The sequence below is a fragment of the Triturus cristatus genome, chromosome 4_1 (genome assembly GCF_964204655.1).
Source record: "Triturus cristatus chromosome 4_1, aTriCri1.1, whole genome shotgun sequence".
Classification (NCBI taxonomy): domain Eukaryota; kingdom Metazoa; phylum Chordata; class Amphibia; order Caudata; family Salamandridae; genus Triturus; species Triturus cristatus.
The window spans coordinates 794935988-794959985 of NC_140585.1; the positions used below are offsets into that span (position 1 = coordinate 794935988).

The 23998-nt window shown below is 49.0% G+C and overlaps 1 protein-coding gene across 1 annotated transcript in view; it reads right to left on the minus strand.

Annotated features, from left to right (window-relative positions):
• Positions 1 to 23998, minus strand: part of METAP2 (methionyl aminopeptidase 2) — a 163311-nt gene that overhangs the window by 18933 nt on the left and 120380 nt on the right. Inside the window, exon 10 of the mRNA XM_085653380.1 lies at positions 23656 to 23771. Coding sequence (XP_085509506.1) covers positions 23656 to 23771 — 116 coding nt within the window. The remainder of the gene's footprint in view (positions 1 to 23655; positions 23772 to 23998) is intronic.

Here is a 23998-nt window from a genome sequence, read left to right on the forward strand (position 1 = left end):
TTTTGCTGGCAAATGTGTGCACGTCTCGCACCATTCTCAGAGGCATCCCACTAGCTCCGTATCCTGGGACCAAGGCAAGCTGTGCCCTGTAGGCCCAGAACCGAAGGGGTTGCAGGCCAGGGCCTCACAGTAAATCACGCTTGGAGGGAGGGCCCAAGCATGACGAACAGTTGGTGGTGTATTTACTGTTGACGGGGCTGCAGGTTCCAGCATGGGCAGTGCTTCGTGTTTCCCAGCTGGTGGTAGAGAAATCTAGAGCCCTGCGGGTCTGAATCCCCCTTCCGAAGTGTTGGCAGCGCTATTCTTCCAGGAAACTGAAGCTAGCTTTGTTGGCATGTCCCCCTCATACCCAGTGTGCAGGCCCTGGCCATGTACAGCGCGGCGCCCTGGCTCTGCTGGAATTGGAGCAGGCTTCAGTTCTGTCACCTCTCGCAGCTGTACGACGAGAAGTCTAATTAATGTCCAGATGTGAGAGAGGTGGCTCTGCTGTAAGTTAAAGGTTGGGCAAGCAACTGTAGGCAAGGTGGTATCGGCCCGGCAACCACAAGGGTTAAAAAAAGATTTTAGAAGGCCATCTGTAGGATCAGGGCCATCAGTTTCCCATTCTGGGGTGGGAGGGGGAAAACAGTTCTCCAGCGTCATGTGGCACCCCGCTTGTTTGGTCCTTGGCTCCCCCATAACTTTGGTGGTTATCCCCCCTACCAGGACGCATGATCTCCCGATTGATGAGTGCAGCGGGTGTGGGTCTCGGGTGAAAGCATTACCTGGCTTGGGTGGTCTGGACTGTGTGCTCCATTTCACCTTCTAGAGATGAAGACTGAGGAAGTCTGGCCTGGTCGATTGAGCAGAACTTTACACTCTCTTGTGAGGCGATCAAAGCTCTGTGCTCATTTAGCGATTCGTGGTTACCATAGTGCTCTAGGCCACAGTGATCTCTGACCAGCGACCACTGCAAAGATAGCGGATTTGAGTTTTGTTCACAGTGAGCCACAATGTCTGGTGCCGAGCGCTGTAGGGCGCTTCAGTGATGTCGGGTGAAAAGTCCGGAGGTCGTGCTTACATCCCCCCCCCCCACCTCTCCCACCCCCCCGGTAAAAAAATGGTGGGCAGCCACGGCCAACTGCCAATTGGGTCAAGGGAGCCACGGGTCAAAAAAGTTTGGGAACCACTGCCTTACTCTTTACTGCCGGGCAGGAGCTGGCCTAAGTTGGCCTGCCAGTTGAGTTCACGCCGAAATGAGAGCTTGTTTCCTACAACTAGGACCTCAGTTTTCTCTTAGTTTAATTTGAAACCGCTATCCGACATCCAGTTGGTGACGTGGCTAAGACATGCAGTTCTCTGATGGGAGGTGTACTGGATGTCAGTAGACAATGAGATGCCAAGTTGTGTGTCATCTGCATAAGAGACTAGTGTGAACCCATGGCTCTGTGCTATTTCTGCCAGCGGACACACAAAGGTTAAAAAGGGTCAGAGTCTTAGCGATGATCCTTGAGGTACTCTCCACTTTAAAGCATAAGTTGCGAAGCTCGAGGAATTTTCCTGGACTTGGAAAGTTCTCTGGTTTAGGAAGTTAGATAGCCATTTAAGGGCGATTCCACCTATTCCAGCCTCTTGATATGGACCGGATGTGATACCGCGTCAAAGGCAGCGCTTAGGTCAAGTAAGGTCACTGATGCTGAACCATCCTAATTCAGAAGAGCCATCAATTCTTCTGTTGCTGCGAAGAGGGTAGTCTTGGTACTGCTACCGGGCCTGAGCCCTGCTTGAGTTGGGTGCAGGATGTCATGTGTTTCCAGGAAAGTGGAAAGATGTTTGTTCACATGCTTTTCCAGGATCTTGCTTGCCCTGGAGAAAAAGTGAGAGGGGGGGGCGGGGGGGAGGGGTAGTTCACCAGTAGTAGGTCAGCAGTGTTTTTTTTAGAAGGGTGTTTCACCACTGCATGTTTCCATGTCTGAGGGACTGTGCTGCTGACTAGTGACAGATTGAGGTTTGTAAGTTCTTGTAAGAGAATTCGAGGGGCTGGGTCAAGGGGCGACCCTGAATTGATCGACTTTAGGGTCTCTTTAGTAGCATCAATACTCAATTGAGGAAATGTAGTTAATGTGAAGTTTGGTACTGCTATGTCTGTGCTAGAGATATTTTGAGTGGAGTTTGTGGGGAGGGTTAGTAAGTTTTCCCCAGGAAGCTAGTGCATTACATTGGTCATCAATGGGTGCAGGCCCTCTTTGGGTCGGTCGGGTTCATAGAAGTATCGAGCAACTTGATAGTTCCTTTGACTAGTTTGGAGCATTTTCTATTTTGGTGTTAAAGTACACTACGTTGGCTTCTTTAATGGAATATTGATACTTTTTCATTGATTCTTTGTAGGATGTCTTATTTGGCCCATCATACGACTTTCCCCATTCTCTTTTTGCTCTTTTGGCTTCCTTTTTGAGATCTGCAAGGTTGGCTGAAAACAGGTGTCCTGTCCCATGGGCTTAATAGGGATTAAGGAATCCAGATAATCAGTGAGCCAGTACTCACATTTTTTTAAATATCTTTCATCAATCCCTCCTTCCCTTTTTGGAGTAGATTCTACAAGGGAGCTCTCCCATGTTGTGGCATCTAATTTTGCGTAACAATGTTTCAGTCTAGTGGGTTGGGATTGTTTTTCTAACTGCCCTGAGAAGCTAAGTGTAAAGGGAACCAAGTGGTGGTCTTACCACTACACAGGGATAGGAATATCTGTTGAAAGATCCCCTGTGTTGGTGAAAATGGGGTCCAATATATGGCCTAGTTTGCGAGTAGAGTGCTCAACTATTCAAACCATTTGGATTGCAGCCATATCTTGCTTCAGATTTATGTTGAGATCACCTAGCACTGAAAAACTGTTTTTAAGGTGAGTTTTGCAATCAGCTCTGGGAGTGCTGAGCTGAACTTGCTTGCAGGGCCAGGAGGGCGATATATTAGGATGTCTGAGAGGGCGAATATAGCTGAGAACTGTGAGAAAGTGGGTTTCTGTTGCAGTAACCCCCCCCTTTTTTTTGCCTAATAGCTGATGCACTTTTCCTTGTTGTGCCCTGGGCTCCTGCCAAACAGGTGCCCAGGGCCTATGTTCCTTCCTTAAAACACACAAACTCCCAATTGGCAAACCCTGGCCACATGTCAGCCCCTGGTAAATGGTACCCTAGGTACCCAGGGCCTTGTGACCAGGGAAGGCCTCTAAGGGCTGCAGCACTCCTTGTGCCACCCTTAGAGGCCCTGTACCCTTACACACACACACTGCCTTTGCAGGCTGAGTGTCTGGGTGCAGGACAAAACAAAGAGTCGACATGGCACACATCTCTGTGTGCCATGCCCATTACCTATACTGCCAAGGCATATGTCAGCCACCCCTCTGGCTGGGTGCCTTATGCCTATGGTGTGGGCACAGGAGCAGGAGCCCTGTGCCCCTACAGTACCCAGGTCCATTCCTGGGCACTGTAAGTACAGTGCTGCCTTTTACAAGTACATGGTGCTGAGAGCTCGTCAAACACGAACTCCACAGCACCATAATGGCAACACTGAAGACTGGGAAGTTTGGTATCAAACTTCTCAGCACATTAAACCCACACTGATGCCAGTGTGGGATTTAATGTACTAAGCACCCCAGAGGGCATCTTAGAGATGCCCCCTTACAGCTAACCTACAATCCACGTCTGCTCTGAGGCTGCCCAGGCTGCCACACAGCAGACACGTTGCTGGACCCCTGGGTGGGAGAGCCCCTGCTCTCCCGGGCCTGCAACAATGCACATCCTGGGTGAGGTGAGAAATCTCCTCCCCCAGGATGAGCAAAGGGAAGCTTCAAAGGCATGCCGCCAGTTGGAGTTTCCCCAGGCCACTGCAACCCCCCACTCTGGCAGGAAGCTTGGCCGGAAACCCCATACAAGGACAGGGGATGTGCCAGCCTGCCCACCCCACCCCTCAGGTGGGGGAGGCGAGGTGAAGCACATCTCCGGGCTCTCGCCATCTTGAAGATGGGAGGCCCTACCCTATCAGGATTAGGCTACTGCCCTCCTCCCACAGGAGAGAGGCAGGATAGGGGGTGTACCCACCCCAGGACAAGGACCCATTGGTCCCTGGCCTTCACCTACCTGTAACGCCCCTAAATCTAGTATTTAGGGGCCCCCTGAACCTTCCTTCCGCAGATTCCAGATAGAAACCTACAAGAAGAGCAAGAAGAAAAAAAAGACCTGCCCTGCAGCTGCTAAAAAGAGGAAGACACCAACTGCTTTGGCCCCAGCCCTACCGGCCTGTCGACCCTCGAACCTGCTCCTGCTCCAGCGCGGCATCTCTTGTGGCCAGCAACCTCAAAAACCCCGGAGGACCTGGCTACCTTTGACCTCTGATTCCCTGGGACTCCCATGAGTAGAGGCTCTACTCGAGAAACCTATTCCTAACTCCTGGCAGCAGCCCGGAACCGCGGACCCAACACACTCTGCACCAGCCAAGCCTGGCCAGTGCCGGAGTGGACAAAGACCCTGAGGACGACCCCACGGCGACTGTGACCCCGAGTCCGGCACCCAAGGACCCCCCTCGACATCCTGGACGAAGCCTGCAGCCTCAGAACCGAGTGCCACCCCAGCCGCGATCAACCAGAGGGTAAGATTCCCGACGTCAAAAGGCACCCCTGCACCCGGCGCCCTGCGGCCCCCTGTGCCCAATCCCGGGGTACCCACCTAACCTACAACTACCCAACTTACCCCTCGAAGTGGTGGTGGCACCGGAAACATCCTCGTCCCCGAGCCTGCAGCCTTTTTCCAAACCGGAACATTCCCATTGACTTTCATTGAGCGCCCGAAGGCTCAAAAGCACCCTGCACCCAGCCGCCCGAGTGGCCCTGGCAGTGCACTCTCTACACTAACTTACTTCCCCACTTGCCCTGAGTAAGTGACCAGGAGCCCAGCTCCCACAGACGCGTGGCTTGCCAGACAGCAGCTACCAACCAAGGCCCCCCTATCCCTCATAGGATAACATTGGGCCTAACTCACTCTGCACCCGGCCGTCCTGAAACCGCTGAGGGTGAACCAACTGTACCTACCTGACACTGGGGGACCCCTGAGTCTATGCCCGGAATTTCAACTCTGCCAGTCGAGTACTTACCCTTAAACCGCTAACTTCATTTTCCTCATAGGGTAACATTGACTGGCTTTTTCTTCAAAAATCTTCTAAGTGTGAACTTTTCAAAACTGTAAAAATTCACCAAAAATCAGCCAAGTGACAAAAACGAATTTACTCACCTGTTCCTGGGTGAGCTCCCAGTGCTGGATCTTGGTGCCCACCCCTGACCCTGAAAAGTACTCACAACTATACTTACCTCTAACTCATTTTTCTCCCATAGGAAACCATTGTCTGCTTTTCTGTGAAATTTCTTCTAAGTGTCTATTTTTGCAAATTTGAAATATTCTTTTAAAATCGTACCATTTCTGAAAACGAAATTACTTACCTGTTTTTGATAAGGACCCCAGTCCTGGGTCTAGGCACCCAGTCCTGGATTACTAAAGTAACGATAAAGTACTCTACCTGCAATTTGAATTTCTTGCCATAGAGATCCATTGAATGTTTTCTGTGAAATATTTTCTAAGTGCTAACTTTTAAAATAGCTAAATATTATTTAAAAATCATTACAGTTATTAAGTCGACTTTCATCACTTGATTCTGAATACTGACCCCAGGCTGGTTCTAGGATCCAGACCTGGAATTCCAAAAGTAATCTGAAAAGTAATTTATTACAAATAACCTGAATTTACCATTGAGCTCAATGCATTGTTATGTTTAGGAAATAGGATTGTTTATTGCAACCAACTGTGACTGTTTACACAAATTTATTGCTTGAAACAAAAGTATTTATATTCAACCTCTCATCCCGAGAAAGTATATTTTTACCCCCTTTGTGGTTCTAAAAATAAAACAAGCATATATTTTATATATACAAATCATTGGCCTAGAGTTTAGTTATTGAGTGTGTGAAACCATTTGCTGACTGAGTGTGTACAATAAATGCTTTACACTGTCCTCTGGTACTGCCTTACTGCTCGACCAAGCTACCACTTTTGAGAGTAAGGTCATACCTAACTTTGACCTCTATCAGCCTCTGGGGGACTGTGGACTCTGTACACCCTGTACCTATTAGGGAACAGTATATACAGAGCCACTTTCTCACATTGGTGGATCAGCGGTGGGATACAAACTTGCATTTGTTGGACTACTTGGTTACCATCTGATCACACGACAGAACTCTTAAAAATTGCCTTTAGAATTCTGATTGGTTTTTCCAAAATTACTAAAAGTCTTGCTAGGGCCTTGCTTAAGTCCCATTAGAATTTTAGAAAAATAAAAGTCACTATAGCCAGGGTAGAGGGTTAGAACTGTCAGGTTAGAATGTCTCAAACAAACCCAGCTATTAGTGATAATAATAACATGGACCTGGTGGAGGAGCTCGACCTCACACCTTACTTACACTTGTCTTTCAAGGAATTGAGGTCCTTATGTAAACTCAAAAATTTACAAATGGGTCAGCATCCAACCAAACAAGGGCTCCAGGAGCTCCTGGCTGAGTATGCTAAAGACCACCCATCTGAACATGGTGATGGCCAGTCAGATGAGGAAAGGGAAACAGGGGAGGAGGACAGCAGCCTCCCCATACTATTCCCTAGGGAGGAGATGGCACCCATACCCTCCAACTCAAGACATAGCATCTGGGCACCTAGAGACCACACAGGTGGCTCTGGTCCCAGAGACAACACTGGGGGTCCCCCCAGTGAAGAGGACAGCCTTATGAGGCTGGCCAAAAGAATAGATCTAGAGTCCAGGCTCCTGGCTCTAGAAAAGGAAAGGAGAGAGATGGGTTTAGCACCCATCAATGGTGGCAGCAATAATAAAAACAAGGATAGGGAGGAAACTTCTGACCTTAAAATCCCCAAAGGGATTGTCCCTAAATTTGAGGAAGGTGATGATATCACCAAATGGTTCACAGCCTTTGAGAGGGCTTGTGATATCAGGAAAGTAAAGAAACCTCTCTGGGGGGCACTCCTGTGGGAACTGTTCTCTGGTAACTGCAGGGACAGGCTTCTGACTCTCTCTGGGCCAGAAGCAGGATCCTATGACCTCATGAAGGAAGCTCTGATTGAGGGATTTGGATTCACCACTGAGGAGTATAGAATTAGATTCAGGGGGGCTCACAAAACCCAGACCCAGTCCTGGATTGATTTTGTAGATTTCTCAGTGAAGACACTGGATGGTTGGTTAGCTGGACATGGTGTGCAGGATTTTACTGGATTGTACAATTTATTCATGAAGGAACATATTTTGAGTAACTGCACAAATGAAAAGTTGCATCAGCATTTGGTAGACCTAGGTCTAAAATCCCCCCAAGAATTGGGAAAAAGAGCAGACCACTGGGTCAAGACTAGGGTGACTAGGACGTTCACTGGGAGGGACCAGAACCAAGGGGTCCCAAAACCTCCCCAGAAGAAAGAGAGTGAACCCCTTGTGGATAAAAGAAGGGAGTCCCAGGTAGCCCCCCAAAAACCTGACCAGGAGGGTGGGCCCAAAGACACCTCACAAACTAAACCAGGGTACCAAGGTAAGAATTGGGATCCCAACAGAATATGGTGTTTCAACTGTCAGAAGGCTGGACACCACACCCAGGACTCTAGCTGTCCTAAAAATAAGGTTCCCAGTACAGCTCCAGGGGTGACTAGTGTAGCCCCAGGGGTTGCCAGTGTAGCTTGGGAGGGAGGGTCCTCAGATGAGGAAGTCCTCCTAGCTTTCAACTGGGGAATGGGCCCAAGAAGCAAGCTGGAGATCCCAGAAGGAAGTAGACACTTCCACCACCTACTGGTGAATGGAATCCCAGCCACTGCCCTGAGAGATACCTGTGCCAGTCACACTGTGGTACATGACAGGTTGGTATTCCCACACCAATATGTCTCAGGGGAAACAAGAAGGGTAAGAACTGTCCCAGGGGGAGTCACTGTTAGGCCTGTGGCTATAGTGCCCCTAGCCACAGCTGGGTCCCTTAGATGGAGGAAAGTGATAGTCAGTAAAAACCTCCCCCTTGATTGTCTCTTGGGGAATGATCACTTAGATGTGGAACTGAGCCAAAGAGAGGTGCTGGCCCAATGCCAGGCCTCGCCCAAAGAACCTGTGGGGGCTCAACCTGCAGTCAGTGCAGCTGAGTCCCAAAAGAGTGAGAAGAAACAGGGTAGGAAAGGTGGGCAACTGTTAGCCACAGTTCCAGAGAGCCAGGGAGATGCTATCCCAGTAAGGGAAAACTCCCACAATGGCACTGGTAAAGCCCCCCCTAGCCAACAGCAAGACCTGACTAGTCAGGCAACTGTCCAGCCTGAATTAGTGGCTCCTCAGGTGGCAGAACAAGGGGTAGAGGAGGGGTGTTCCCTACCAAGAGTAGGGACCCCCTATCCTCAAACAGACCAACAGCCAGGACCCAAAGAGAACTATAAAATAGCCCCCTCACTTGCCAGTCAGGAGCTAAAGGTATGGTACTGGGCACTGACAGCTGTCAGCAGCCTCTGCTGGGTGTTAGCCTTCATGGCAGCCCTATCCTTGGCATGGTGGCCTAACCCCCTGCCAAATAGCAAGTCAGGCCCCCTGACCTTATTGGTCATGGTGGGGTTGCTCAAGCTGTGGGTAGCCTCTGTGGGTAAGCTGGGCCTAGCCCTGGCTAAGTTAGAAACTACCGAGGTATACACCTCTAAACCCAAAATAGAAAGATGGGACCAGGACAGTAAAAGACAAGGAGAGGAGCCTTGGGAGTTAGGTCCTGAAACTAATAAGACAGGCCAGCTCCCCAAAGGGATTGACCTAGGCAGAAGGATGTAAGGCAGAGTAGGCCCTGCAACTTTCAAACCACTTCCCCAACTCTTCCTCGCCTGAAAGACTAGGTAGACTCTCCCAGCTTTGGCAGAAGTCTCCTGGCCTTTGGGCTGGGGGGGGCTTGTGTGAGAAAGTGGGTTTCTGTTGCAGTAACCCCCCCTTTTTTTTGCCTAATAGCTGATGCACTTTTCCTTGTTGTGCCCTGGGCTCCTGCCAAACAGGTGCCCAGGGCCTATGTTCCTTCCTTAAAACACACAAACTCCCAATTGGCAAACCCTGGCCACATGTCAGCCCCTGGTAAATGGTACCCTAGGTACCCAGGGCCTTGTGACCAGGGAAGGCCTCTAAGGGCTGCAGCACTCCTTGTGCCACCCTTAGAGGCCCTGTACCCTTACACACACACACTGCCTTTGCAGGCTGAGTGTCTGGGTGCAGGACAAAACAAAGAGTCGACATGGCACACATCTCTGTGTGCCATGCCCATTACCTATACTGCCAAGGCATATGTCAGCCACCCCTCTGGCTGGGTGCCTTATGCCTATGGTGTGGGCACAGGAGCAGGAGCCCTGTGCCCCTACAGTACCCAGGTCCATTCCTGGGCACTGTAAGTACAGTGCTGCCTTTTACAAGTACATGGTGCTGAGAGCTCGTCAAACACGAACTCCACAGCACCATAATGGCAACACTGAAGACTGGGAAGTTTGGTATCAAACTTCTCAGCACATTAAACCCACACTGATGCCAGTGTGGGATTTAATGTACTAAGCACCCCAGAGGGCATCTTAGAGATGCCCCCTTACAGCTAACCTACAATCCACGTCTGCTCTGAGGCTGCCCAGGCTGCCACACAGCAGACACGTTGCTGGACCCCTGGGTGGGAGAGCCCCTGCTCTCCCGGGCCTGCAACAATGCACATCCTGGGTGAGGTGAGAAATCTCCTCCCCCAGGATGAGCAAAGGGAAGCTTCAAAGGCATGCCGCCAGTTGGAGTTTCCCCAGGCCACTGCAACCCCCCACTCTGGCAGGAAGCTTGGCCGGAAACCCCATACAAGGACAGGGGATGTGCCAGCCTGCCCACCCCACCCCTCAGGTGGGGGAGGCGAGGTGAAGCACATCTCCGGGCTCTCGCCATCTTGAAGATGGGAGGCCCTACCCTATCAGGATTAGGCTACTGCCCTCCTCCCACAGGAGAGAGGCAGGATAGGGGGTGTACCCACCCCAGGACAAGGACCCATTGGTCCCTGGCCTTCACCTACCTGTAACGCCCCTAAATCTAGTATTTAGGGGCCCCCTGAACCTTCCTTCCGCAGATTCCAGATAGAAACCTACAAGAAGAGCAAGAAGAAAAAAAAGACCTGCCCTGCAGCTGCTAAAAAGAGGAAGACACCAACTGCTTTGGCCCCAGCCCTACCGGCCTGTCGACCCTCGAACCTGCTCCTGCTCCAGCGCGGCATCTCTTGTGGCCAGCAACCTCAAAAACCCCGGAGGACCTGGCTACCTTTGACCTCTGATTCCCTGGGACTCCCATGAGTAGAGGCTCTACTCGAGAAACCTATTCCTAACTCCTGGCAGCAGCCCGGAACCGCGGACCCAACACACTCTGCACCAGCCAAGCCTGGCCAGTGCCGGAGTGGACAAAGACCCTGAGGACGACCCCACGGCGACTGTGACCCCGAGTCCGGCACCCAAGGACCCCCCTCGACATCCTGGACGAAGCCTGCAGCCTCAGAACCGAGTGCCACCCCAGCCGCGATCAACCAGAGGGTAAGATTCCCGACGTCAAAAGGCACCCCTGCACCCGGCGCCCTGCGGCCCCCTGTGCCCAATCCCGGGGTACCCACCTAACCTACAACTACCCAACTTACCCCTCGAAGTGGTGGTGGCACCGGAAACATCCTCGTCCCCGAGCCTGCAGCCTTTTTCCAAACCGGAACATTCCCATTGACTTTCATTGAGCGCCCGAAGGCTCAAAAGCACCCTGCACCCAGCCGCCCGAGTGGCCCTGGCAGTGCACTCTCTACACTAACTTACTTCCCCACTTGCCCTGAGTAAGTGACCAGGAGCCCAGCTCCCACAGACGCGTGGCTTGCCAGACAGCAGCCACCAACCAAGGCCCCCCTATCCCTCATAGGATAACATTGGGCCTAACTCACTCTGCACCCGGCCGTCCTGAAACCGCTGAGGGTGAACCAACTGTACCTACCTGACACTGGGGGACCCCTGAGTCTATGCCCGGAATTTCAACTCTGCCAGTCGAGTACTTACCCTTAAACCGCTAACTTCATTTTCCTCATAGGGTAACATTGACTGGCTTTTTCTTCAAAAATCTTCTAAGTGTGAACTTTTCAAAACTGTAAAAATTCACCAAAAATCAGCCAAGTGACAAAAACGAATTTACTCACCTGTTCCTGGGTGAGCTCCCAGTGCTGGATCTTGGTGCCCACCCCTGACCCTGAAAAGTACTCACAACTATACTTACCTCTAACTCATTTTTCTCCCATAGGAAACCATTGTCTGCTTTTCTGTGAAATTTCTTCTAAGTGTCTATTTTTGCAAATTTGAAATATTCTTTTAAAATCGTACCATTTCTGAAAACGAAATTACTTACCTGTTTTTGATAAGGACCCCAGTCCTGGGTCTAGGCACCCAGTCCTGGATTACTAAAGTAACGATAAAGTACTCTACCTGCAATTTGAATTTCTTGCCATAGAGATCCATTGAATGTTTTCTGTGAAATATTTTCTAAGTGCTAACTTTTAAAATAGCTAAATATTATTTAAAAATCATTACAGTTATTAAGTCGACTTTCATCACTTGATTCTGAATACTGACCCCAGGCTGGTTCTAGGATCCAGACCTGGAATTCCAAAAGTAATCTGAAAAGTAATTTATTACAAATAACCTGAATTTACCATTGAGCTCAATGCATTGTTATGTTTAGGAAATAGGATTGTTTATTGCAACCAACTGTGACTGTTTACACAAATTTATTGCTTGAAACAAAAGTATTTATATTCAACCTCTCATCCCGAGAAAGTATATTTTTACCCCCTTTGTGGTTCTAAAAATAAAACAAGCATATATTTTATATATACAAATCATTGGCCTAGAGTTTAGTTATTGAGTGTGTGAAACCATTTGCTGACTGAGTGTGTACAATAAATGCTTTACACTGTCCTCTGGTACTGCCTTACTGCTCGACCAAGCTACCACTTTTGAGAGTAAGGTCATACCTAACTTTGACCTCTATCAGCCTCTGGGGGACTGTGGACTCTGTACACCCTGTACCTATTAGGGAACAGTATATACAGAGCCACTTTCTCACAAGAACTCCAATGAAAATTGCATACACTGAAGATTAGGCAAAAGAAAATCAGCTAGAGCACCAACACAAAATGGCGACTCTAGTGATTATTGTGGTACTGAACAAGGCCAATGAGGATTGTAAATGTTGTGCCCAGTTGCTTTTGGCAACTACTGTGGTGTGCCAGTGTTCCACTGTGCGTGTAGCACCACCTTGTGGATGGTCTTCTTGCTTCTCTTAACACTACCATGGTTCATTCTGATATGAGTATGTGTCTAAACATTATGTCCTCAGGAGCTATGATGCTAATCGGAGAGTGATTCTGGGGGAAGCACTTGTCCAGCTTGCATCGTTAATAGTTGTTGATGAGGTGCTAGTGATATTCTTCGGTCCTGAAATATTTCCACTAGGTCTGAGAACCAGGTTTGTCTAGCCCATTTTGAACAGATTGAGATTAGTGTCATTGTTATTTGTAGCTATTTCTCTACTACTAACGGCAGTGGTTCCCAAAGTGTGCGCCGCGGCGCCCCAGTGCGCCGTGATGAGAAGCCAAGGGCGCCGCGCAGGATGTGGGTCGTGGAAATTGCAGCCGCAGCGCAACACACGTCGTACTTGCTTTAAGACATTGGCGCAGAGTGTTTTCTGTCCACTTCCTGCTCTCAATCTTGTAGTCTATCGCATCACAGTGAATTTGGCTGGGAGAAAGAGCGGTGCGTCCTGAAGTATTAACTTGGACAATGAGCGTGCTGGAAATGCAATTAAAGGCTGCAGGGGCTTTAAATTAATTCTGACTGTTGTGCGCGTTGCACTGCATCGATCTGTTTGAGGCCGTGCTGCTGTTTCAAAGGGACCCTGTAGCTCTGGTTTCACATTTCAGTTCAGCACAATTACACTTGGAAGTTATTTTTTGCAAATTGTTAGTGAATAATCATTACACCAAGAATTTGAGGGCAAAATGGGGGGTGTGGTGTGGGAGGAAAAATACGACTTTGAAGCGGATGAGCCAACACTCATGCAGCTAGTATGACAGGTGAAGTACTCCTGTATTTATGTAAATGCAGGGCTTTAAGTGGGAGGAAAAAACTGGGGGGGGGATCTCAAAGTGGCGTAGCCGATGTAATAAAGGGCGTGGCTTAATATGTGCTCAGCATAGTGTGCTGCCTGACTGGTAATTTGCTGCTTCTGTCATTGCATCCAGATATATAATACAACAAGCAACATTACACCTACAACAAACCAGGACTACTGGCTGTGCCAATGATTCTTAGTGGCATAACACAAATAAGCAACAACTATGGCTTTGTTGTATATAATATTGAAAATGATTCAGTCCTGAAATGATGAGACTGTGAAAGAACTATAACGAGTCTCTTTGAAGTTACCCCAAAGGCAGTGAAGTGACTGCTACCGAGTTATTTTTTTTTTCATCCTGAAGCTGAAGGCAAAAATGGAGAGCCCGATAGGAACCCATCTTGACACCTGCTTTTTAGAACTGCACTGGCAGGACCCAGCCCACTTAAAACACTGGGTAGATGGGATCTGGTGAGCCATCTTGGGTTCATCAGAGCCCACCCCATGTAAACGTCTTGTAACGCTACAGAGCTCCTTGAGCCTTTCTCTAGCATTGAGATGTACTTTATAAGATCTTTGTGATTGCAAATAAAGTTTTATGATGGTGATGGCTACTCTCTGAATCCTTCATCACGTCTAGGCTTGATTCTTCATGTAGACCAGTGGTTCCCAAAGTGTGCGCTGCGGCACCCCAGTGTGCCGGTAAAAAAAATGTTGGGGAGCCACGGCCAACTGCCAATTAGGTCAAGGGAGCCACGGGTCAAAAAAGTTTGGGAACCACTGACTAACGGTATCAGGAGAACTTGAGAAAGCATATTTATATAAGTTTTCCTGACCATTCTACAGAGAGGGCTTTCCACAGTGACCTGGGGTTTGGGCATCTGGTGTTCCAAGTTTTAGCTTTTTGCACTTGAAAAAATTAAGTTGATGCTGTTCCCCAACTTTAGAACATAATGTACAACAACTCTTGTTTAGTTACCATTTGTGTGAAGTGCACGCCTGTCTGCCTCTGTGTTTCGTACTCCTGGTAGATGCATCATCAACTGTGTGATGTTTCTTTGAATAGCAATGTCTCTGGTGCTAGAGTGAACAGTTCGTAAGGTCATGTCCATCTGCAATTGTGGAGGTAAAACATGGTCGTCATGATGTCCATCTGCATTTGTACTGTACTCCATATCATCCATTTTTTAAAGGCCTGCTAGAAAAACTGTTTTGCATTCCAACACATTTATGTGCCTTACTCCTGAGGGTTCCATAGGCCTTGGATCTTCAGACTGTTCATGTGTGTTCCCCACCCAGTGTATAAGGCGACCGTTGTGATGGTGGCAGAGGGAGTTGGGTGTTGAATGAGCTGCCTCTGGTATTATTTAATATGTACCACAAGTGTAACTCTTCGTGGACTCAGTTACAACCACCAGATAGTTCTTACTTTCTGTTCCCAGCCATCATGGTCTCTGTAACCATGCCTGTAGTGGTCTCATGTGTAGTCTTGCATGCAGAAAGCCATCGTTCCCATCACCTTTCCCACGGTCCTCACGGTCATAACTTGCCCCTTCTGGTAAAGGAGAATTTGCTCTTAACACCTTGAACAAAGAATGCTTTTGCTTCTGCCGAGTTTAGTCTCACTCCCAAGAATACCTTTTCCTTTTGTGGAGTAGGTGGAGTTTATGGAAAAATCCAGATGGTGTAGGGTTTGTATAGCTGGGTTTATACTCTCGACACCTTTTGAAAAACCCTCATTTTACTATTCAGTCTTTCCCAGTGACCGTACACCTCGATCACCCTTCTCCTTAGGTGAGCTGCAGCAGCAGCTAGGCACATTGTAAAAACCCTTGGGGCATATTTTATTTCCAAGGGCAGGAGTCTAAAGGGGTAATGTACCCTGCCTACTACGAAGCCCAGGCATCTTTTGGGTCTTCTGTTCATTGGTACATGCAAGTATGCATCCTTGAGGTCTATAATTGCCATATAGTCTTTCGTCTGCAGACGAGAGATAACTTCTAGAAGAATCTTTGAATCTGGACATATTGGTTTCAGGCCCTACTGTCTAACATGGGTCCCAAAGTTATCTCTGGTGTCTGTACATGGAAAAAGACCGAGTACGCCCCCCCCCCATTGCCCTTTTAACTTGCAGGAACTCTTTCCAACACCAGTTTGAATAATAGATCTTCGATCTCTTCTTTGAGGTGACTTCATACTTTGAAGTTGACCATTTTTGATGTTGGTATTAGGTTTGGGGGTTGTTTTAATAATTTGAACCATGTTGAATAATGTTTATTATCCATTTGTTGAAGGTGATGGTACTCCATTGTTTGAGGAACCGCAGATTGACACACAATGGAAATGCATGGCTGAAAATCCTGGGGCATCTAAAACTACTGTATGCGCCTGAAAAACAGCCTGTATAGCCCACTATTGCTATAGTAGCACACATACTACATTCATCCAACCAAGCTACCACCAGCCTACTCACAGAACAAAAGCTGCCACTCTGCATACAATGCCATAGTTGGTCTATTTGTCAAAATTATAGAGCAGAGCAGGCTAACCCAACCTCAGTAAATGAGCAAAATTTGTTTGAAATAGAACACACTTCCATATTTGAGGGGAAAGGACACCAGGGGCCGTATTACACTAAGTGCCCCAGGGGTGCAACAGGCGTTTGCGCCCGCTATGCGCGCCCTCTGGGTTCTTTGGTATTACAGAAGGGGCCGCAGACGCTTCAGTAATTCTGATAGCGCTGGCACACTTAAAGCGCCAGCGCTACCTTCAGGGGGCGTTCCCTTATTTGCATAGGGGCACACCCTATGCAAATGAGGGAAGAAACGCGTTACTTACCTGTAACAGCAGTTATCCAGTATTGGTGTCTTTCATAGATTCATATGCCTGAATCATTCCCCGTCGTCGAGACGGGAGCCTCCGGTACATAAAAAAGTAATGTCCTATAGACATACATAGAGAAAAATAGGCCTAAGGGCCTCCCCTTAGCAGCCTATCCTAGTCCTTATGTAAAAAGGACCAAACTCTTAGAGTCAGCCAATCAGCTATCACCTCCCTCTAGAACCTTCCTGGCAGGAGCCTCAGTCCCTCAGATTTTCGTACGCACCAAGCTAGGTAGGCGTAATACAGTTAGAGAGAGACGTGAGTCCTTCCAGGGGAGGTGGGAGGGTTGCATGTGAATCTATGAAAGACACCAATACTGGATAACTGCTGTTACAGGTAAGTAACGCGTTTCTTATCCAGTATTAGGGGTGTCTTTCATAGATTCACATGCCTGAATCAGAGTAGTTAGCAATACATTATGCACATTTCTGATGTAACATGCCATAAAGATATTTGAGATAATACACTATTATCATAACAGTTTGAAACATTGGCATACATCAAAACAGTAAATCAGTAAAGAATGTGCATACCAGGATGGCGGGATGTTGGAAGGCTCACCTCACTGGAATAGATGGCGAAGCACCGCCTGGCCCACTGCCGCATCCTTCGTAAGTTCGGCATCCAGGCAGTAGTGTCTGGAGAAGGTGTGCGGTGACTTCCACGTCGCCGCTCTACAGATGTCCAAAATCGGCACTCCAGCGAACAGCGCTGCTGATGTGGACATCGCTCTGGTGGAGTGTGCTTCCACCCTGTCTCGCAAAGGCCGTCCGGCCCCTTCATGGCAGAATGCTATTGCTGAAGAGATCCACCTTGAAATGCTCTGTTTTGTTAGAGGCATACCCAACCTTGGCCTGCTGTAGGCCACGAACAGCTGTGAGGACTTTCTGAAGGTTTTCGTCTTGTCTATATAAAACTTAAGACACCGTTTGAGATCCAGAGAGTGGAGCGTCCTTTCTGCTGCCGTGGTAGGGTTTGCGAAGAAGGAACGCAGGACCACCGGCTCGTTGAGGTGAAAGTCTGAAGGCACTTTCGGTATGAACTTGGGATTTGTCCTCAGCACCACCCTGTCCTGTTTGAACTGCATGAAGGGCTCCTGAATGGAGAGAGCTTGCAACTCGCTGACTCTCCTGGCAGATGTTAGAGCGAGCAACAGAGCCGTTTTCCATGAGATGTACTTGATGGAAGCTCGATGAATGGGCTCGAAAGGGTGCTTCATGAGTTGGTTAAGGACCAAGTTGAGGTGCCATGTCGGTGGGACCCGTCGAGGTCTTGGAAAGGACCTATATAGACCCTTAAGGAACTGTTTGATAAGTCTACTGGACCAGAGAGACGGGCCTTTGGAAGTCCTGGTAAAACGTGAAATTGCCGCCAGATGCACCTTTATGGATGCATGCGCTAATCCGGACTGCGCCAAGAGCAGGAGATATGGCAATATCTGTTCAGGCGTGATATGAAGTGGTCTCAGGCCCTTCTCCGAGCACCATACGCAGAAGCGTTTCCATTTGAGAGAGTAGGTCTTGTTGGTACTGTCCGCCCTTGCTTTTGCTAGCACGTCCCTGCATTCCTGCGGGATGTTCAAATGACAGAACTCTCTGTGCTCAGGAGCCAGGCCGATAACCTGAGCGATTGCAGGTTCGGGAATTGCACCTGCCCATTGGACATTGTCAGCAGGTTCGGGTGCTGTGGTAGACGAATCGGTGTCCTGATGGAGAGGCGATGAAGGTCCGAGAACCAGTGCTGCCTCGGCCAGTACGGGGCAATCAGGATCAGGGTACAGGGCTCCGCCTTCATCTTCCTGAGGACCCTGGGAATCATCGGGAACGGTGGAAAAGCATACGCAAATACGCTGAACCAGCCTATGGAATAGGCATTCCCGAGCGACTCTGGTTGGGGATGCCAGCTTGCGTAGCTTGGGCATTTGGCGTTCTCCCTGGTGGCGAACAGGTCGATTCCTGGGACTCCCCATTCTGAGAATACGTGTGTCAGTGCACTCTCGTCGAGCTCCCATTCGTGGGAGAGGGATTTCTGCCTGCTTAGGGCGTCCGCAATGGTGTTGTCCTTTCCCGGGACATAGTCCGCCCTGAGGGTGATCCCATGGAGAACAAGCCAGTTCCAGATCTTTTGCGACTCGCGCGATAGAGTGAGCGAACGCGTTCCTCCCGGTTTGTTTAGATAGTGCATCGTCGTGGTGTTGTCCGTTCTGACGAGCACCTGGGAGTTCTGGATGCGTGGGAAAAAGGCTTGCAGCGCTAGGTACACAGCCCTCAACTCCAGCAGATTGATATGGAGGCGTTGCTCCTGATCTGACCATTTGCCACTCACTCTGAGGTCCTGAAGGACAGCTCCCCAGCCCGCTAGAGATGCATCGGTGGTGATCACAAGTGGCGCCGCTGGAAGCCGGAACGGCAGTCCCCTCGACAGGTTTCTGTAATCCTTCCACCACTCGAGGCTCTTGGATATTTGCGGTGTTCTCCTCACAATGTCCTCGAACGAACCTGTACTCTGAGTCCACTGGTTCGTGAGAGCTTCCTGCAATGGACGCATCGGAAGCCTGCAGTGAGGGATGAGTAGTATACAAGAAGACATCATTCCCAGGAGTGATTTGAAAGTGCGAACTCTTAGGGATTTCCTTGATGCCACCGCCTTGGCCAACGATATGATCTTGTTTTTTTTTTCGTCTGAAGGAAATGCCCTCGCGCATTCCGTATTCAAGGTCGCCCCGAGGAAGGTGATGCTTCTTGTTGGGGACATATGTGATTTCTGAAGATTGAGAGTCAATCCTAGATGTTGGAAAAGATTGGTACAGGCGTTGGAGGATTTGGTTGCGCCTACAGCCGTGGGCGCCTTGACCAGCCAGTCGTCGAGGTAGGGGAAAACTTGGTGACCCATTTGATGTAGGAAAGCTGCCACAGGAGAAAGGTATTTGGTGAAAATCCGCGGAGCGGATTTGAGGCCAAACGGTAGGACCTTGAATTGGTAGTGCTGTCCTGCCACCTCGAAACGTAGAAACTTCCTGTGCCCCCTGAGTATCGGGATGTGATAGTAGGCATCCTGAAGATCCAAGGATGTCATGAAATCTCCTTCCTCTAGAATGCCTAGGATTTCTTGGAGCGTCACCATCCTGAACGATTGACTCTTCAGGAAAGAGTTGAGTGCCCTGAGATCTAGAATGGGCCTCCACTTCTTTTCTTTCTTGCGTATCAGAAAGAAACGGGAGTAGAATCCTTTCTCCCTCTGAGCCGATGGAACCCGCTCGATCGCTCCTTTCCTCAACATCTCCGATATTTCCCGGAGCAGCAGCCGTAGGTGCTTGTGTGGGAACCTGCGTGGTGGGGTTGCAGGCGGGATGGTGGTAAATTCTAGGGAATGGCCGAATCTGAGGAGTTGGAGCACCCAACGATCTGAGGTGATGATGCACCAATTTTCCAGGAAATGGGTCAATTTTCCTCCAATTTGTGAAGAGGGAGATGGTAGCAGGACTGGCTGGAGTAACTGGTCACTGGCGTCCGCCGGTGCCCCTCTTCTGGTTCTTACCCCTGAAGGTAGATCTTCCATAAGACGACTGCCGACCTTGTTGCTGCTTCTGCTGGTACTGGGTCTTATTCTGGAAGGAATAAGAGGACCTATTCTGGAAGGATCCTCTGTAGGAGGACTGGCCTCTAGATTTGTTGCCCCGAAAGGACTGGTTCCTTGCCTACAAGGTTCCAAGCGCTCTAGCTGTGTCAGTGTCCTTCTTAATAGCTTGGAGCGCCTCGTCAATTTTATCTCCAAATAGATGTTGTCCGTCGAAGGGCATATCCAGCACCTTCGTCTGCACTTCCTGCCTGAACGATGTTCCCTTCAGCCATCCTTGGCGGCGCAGGACCGCAGCCCCAGCCAGTTGACGAAAGCCTGTCATGGCCACGTCTATGGCGCAATCGATGATCTCGGCTGCAGAGGTCTGGCCCTCAGAAAGTAGTGCCTTTACCTCTTCCTGAACTGCGCTCGGAAGTTCTGCTAAATATGGGGCGATATCCTCCCAAAGTTGGCGGTTATAACGCCCCAAGAGGGCTATGGAATTGGCCACCTTGATGGTCATTGCCGAAGTGGTCGAAAACCTTTTGCCAATCGTGTCCAATTTTCTGCCCTCCTTGTCCGGTGGTGCTGACAGAGGAGAGGAGGGATTACGAGAGTTTTTCTGGGCCGCTTGGGTCACGACCGAATCCGGTTTCGGGTGGCCAGTCAGGCAAGCTGGTGCCGTGGACGGAGCCTTATACTTCTTATCCAGGCGTGGAACAACCGCAGGAACGGAAGCCGACGTCAGCATTAGCTTCTTTCCCTGGTCCCAGAGAAAGTCGATGATCGGGATCGATTTCGTCGTCTTCTTCGTCTGCTCCTTAAAGTCATGCAGGAAGCACTCAGTCTCCGTCGACTCCATGACCATATGGAACCGCGTCGCGGCCCGTTCAATTACCTTATGAAAACCACCAATATCCACTGGCGGTGAATCAGCTTGGCGCGGTTGCGGGGAAGGTGGTGAGGATGCCACATACTCCTCCTCCTCATCCTCGTCCGACTGGTCTCCCTGGACCTCTCCTTCTTCCATCTCCTCAGCCTCCTCATCCGATGACTATCACCTGAGGAGGCGGTTTCTCGTGGCAGACCTGCGTAACCGGCCGTGATTGCCTTGGGGCTGTCGTTGGTGGGTTTGTAGTTGGCACTGGGACCCCTGCGTCCAACGTCGTCGATTCCGGGAAACGTTGCTTGTAGTCCCGGATAAGGAATTTGAGGTCCTGAACTATTGACAGAGGAAGGCAAACCATCGGAGTGACCTCCGTGCGAACCTGTCCCTGGACGGGGCGCTCCTGCGCGCTCATATCTTCCTGCTCCTCGTCCGTGCTTTGACATTTGACATAGAGTTCAGAAGGGGAAGTAGCCTGTTCAAAGAGCTCCTCTTCAGACTCTTCACTCTGAAGAATCTCCATAGGCAAACTGGTTTGTACCTTGCTTGGAGATGTCGTTTCCGGTGTAATCTGTGGTTTGGCCAGTTTGCCAGAAGCAGATCCTTGTACAGAAATCCCTGCTGTCTTCTGTCCCATGGACGACGACGACGGGGTCGTCGACGGTATGGCTGTCAGCAACGGTGTCCCCGTAGACGATATTTTCCTCGTCGACGATGCGGTCGACGCCTTCGCCGTCGACGCCTTCGCCGTCGACGCCTTCGCCGTCGACATCTTCGTCGACGATGCCTTCGTCGTCGACGCACTCGTCGTCGACGCACTCGTCGTCGACATCCTCGTCGTCGACATCCTCGTCGTCGACATCCTCGTCGTCGACATCCTCGTCGTCGACGGTGGGCTCCTCATCGACGAGGTCGTCGTCAACGGGACAACCTTCGTCGTTGACGATGACTTAGACGTCGACGACGGTTTTAACAGTATAATAGACGAGATAGGAGTACCTGCTGACGATGAAGAAGGGGTAGTCGTCGTCGACGAGAAAACAGACGACGCTGTTGATGTGGACACGGTCGTCGTTGGTGTGGAGACATGTCCTGATGGCCTTTTCTGCGCCGAGGAAGGTGTCGCAATTTTTGTGGCCGACAGAGTAGGCTTCTTGAAAGTGAGAGAGTCCTTGTCAGACACCGAAGATTTTGAAGATCTTGCCTCTGAAGACTTCTTGTGTGTCTTCATAGGAGGAGCATCTGAGGGGCCAGGAGATGTCACTCTCGGCCTCTTCAGGGAGACTTCAGAGGTTCCGGAAAAGCTCGCCTCTGAGGACACCACACTCTCTCTGTCCTTGAGCCTGTCCAGCCAGATAAGCAGGCGAAGATCTCTGTCTCTCAAGGTCTTATGAGGGAAAGACCTACATATTTTACAGTCCTTAGGGACGTGGTCCGGATAAAGGCAATACAAGCACAAGTCATGCTTATCGTCCACATGAAGCCTCTTCTTCCCACATGAAGAGCAAGCCCTGAAAAGGGCTTTCTTCTGGGAGTCAGACATGCCAGGAGTTGTAGATGAAATAAACACTCACTGCAGCAAAAAGAGGCCTGAAGTAGTCAGCGTTGAAATCCTTGAAGAAGAAAGTCACCAAAAAAGTGAACAATCTGGCTTGAAGAAATCCTGAGGAGAACTCAGGTTGGAGACTCCCTAGCACAACGTGCGGTAGAAAATCTGAGGGACTGAGGCTCCTGCCAGGAAGGTTCTAGAGGGAGGTGATAGCTGATTGGCTGACTAAGAGTTTGGTCCTTTTTACATAAGGACTAGGATAGGCTGCTAAGGGGAGGCCCTTAGGCCTATTTTTCTCCATGTATGTCTATAGGACATTACTTTTTTATGTACCGGAGGCTCCCGTCTCGACGACGGGGAATGATTCAGGCATGTGAATCTATGAAAGACACCCCTAATACTGGATAATTCCTTTACCTCTGTGCCATATTACAGACACAGAGGCAAAGCAGCCCTCTGGAGGGGGGGAAAAGGGGTCCTATGGACCCCACCAGACATCTCCTTGCAGGTGGATCTCTAATCCCCTTCAAAAGTGCAGGTGGGATGCCGCATGTAAAAACATGGAGCGGCTGCTGTTTGCACATGAATACGTGGCCCTGTGGGCAGCGCGAGTTCGCGGCTGCCCTGGGGGCAGCGCATTCATGGTAATAGGGCGCATTTTCATGGTTTGCGCCGAGCACACCATTTTGAAGGTGCGCCCAGCGCAAAACAATGAAAATGCGCCTACTCCATATTATGCAAAAACAACAATTGATGGACAGAATGCAGAACAATGTCATACATTCACCCCAGTACAGAGATCTGGGCCTAAATCCATCGTTTTTTTGCTCACCATGCCATTCCAGTTTGAACACCATATTATGGCCCAAAGAATACAAAAAGAAAGGTCTAAAACAGCTCAATGTTAATCAGCCCTCAATTGTGAGACTCAAAAATGATGCAGTGGGATTCCATCAAGAGCGCGAAAGAGCTAAAATTTGGGCTCTTCTTCCTCCTCAAGTCAAAAGGCTAAAAACAGAGACCCAGGTCTAGAATATAACCTATTTCTTTAGACTGCACTTGTACGGTGCTCGCTACCTCTTCAGTTTTTCACGGTGGTTCTTTATAACTTAGTTTAGAAAGTGGTTTCCCATTAAACTGTAGATTTGAGCTAGATCTTTCACCAATATGAACAAAAATGTTAATAATTCACTTATTTTTAACTGAAGATCTTTTCTTTGTGCTCCAATATCAGATCGTATTGAACACTGAATTTCTGATAGGCTATGAAATTCTGCACACATTTAATTACAGGAACAATTCTAATGTACACATTATGCTTCAGAACAGTCCATTATTTTCTGGAGTTTTTAAACATTTTCTAAAAATGACCCCATGCAAAATATCACAAAAATACAGGACAGCTCAAGCACAAATTAAATTACAACCAAGTCTAAACCTCGTTATCGTGACTATTTTAACATTCAAGCTTTAAATAAAATGGAGAAAAAAAATATGGACTTAAGATACCCATTCATACACTCAGTAAGTAGACAAAGATGCAACATACCTTATTGGCACATGTCCGACATCAAAGTTTTTCATATAGTGAGAACATTCCATGTCGTCATGAACCACTCCTTTTCCTGTGCTACCAAATGTTTCTATAGCATACACTTCTCCCTCCTAACAATAAATGAATAAATAATCAGTATAGTAACAAAGATGTGCGAGTAATGTCATGCAATAATTACCACATATTTAGCAGGCCTACTAAGTTTAGGTAATAACCCAACTGAAGGCAGCAGAAAAAGCAACAAATTTCATGAATTGAAGTAGTCATTGAAATAAATCAGGGCACTACATTTGTAGCCCATGCCTCTATCTTTGGTTAATCACATCTTGATAGACAG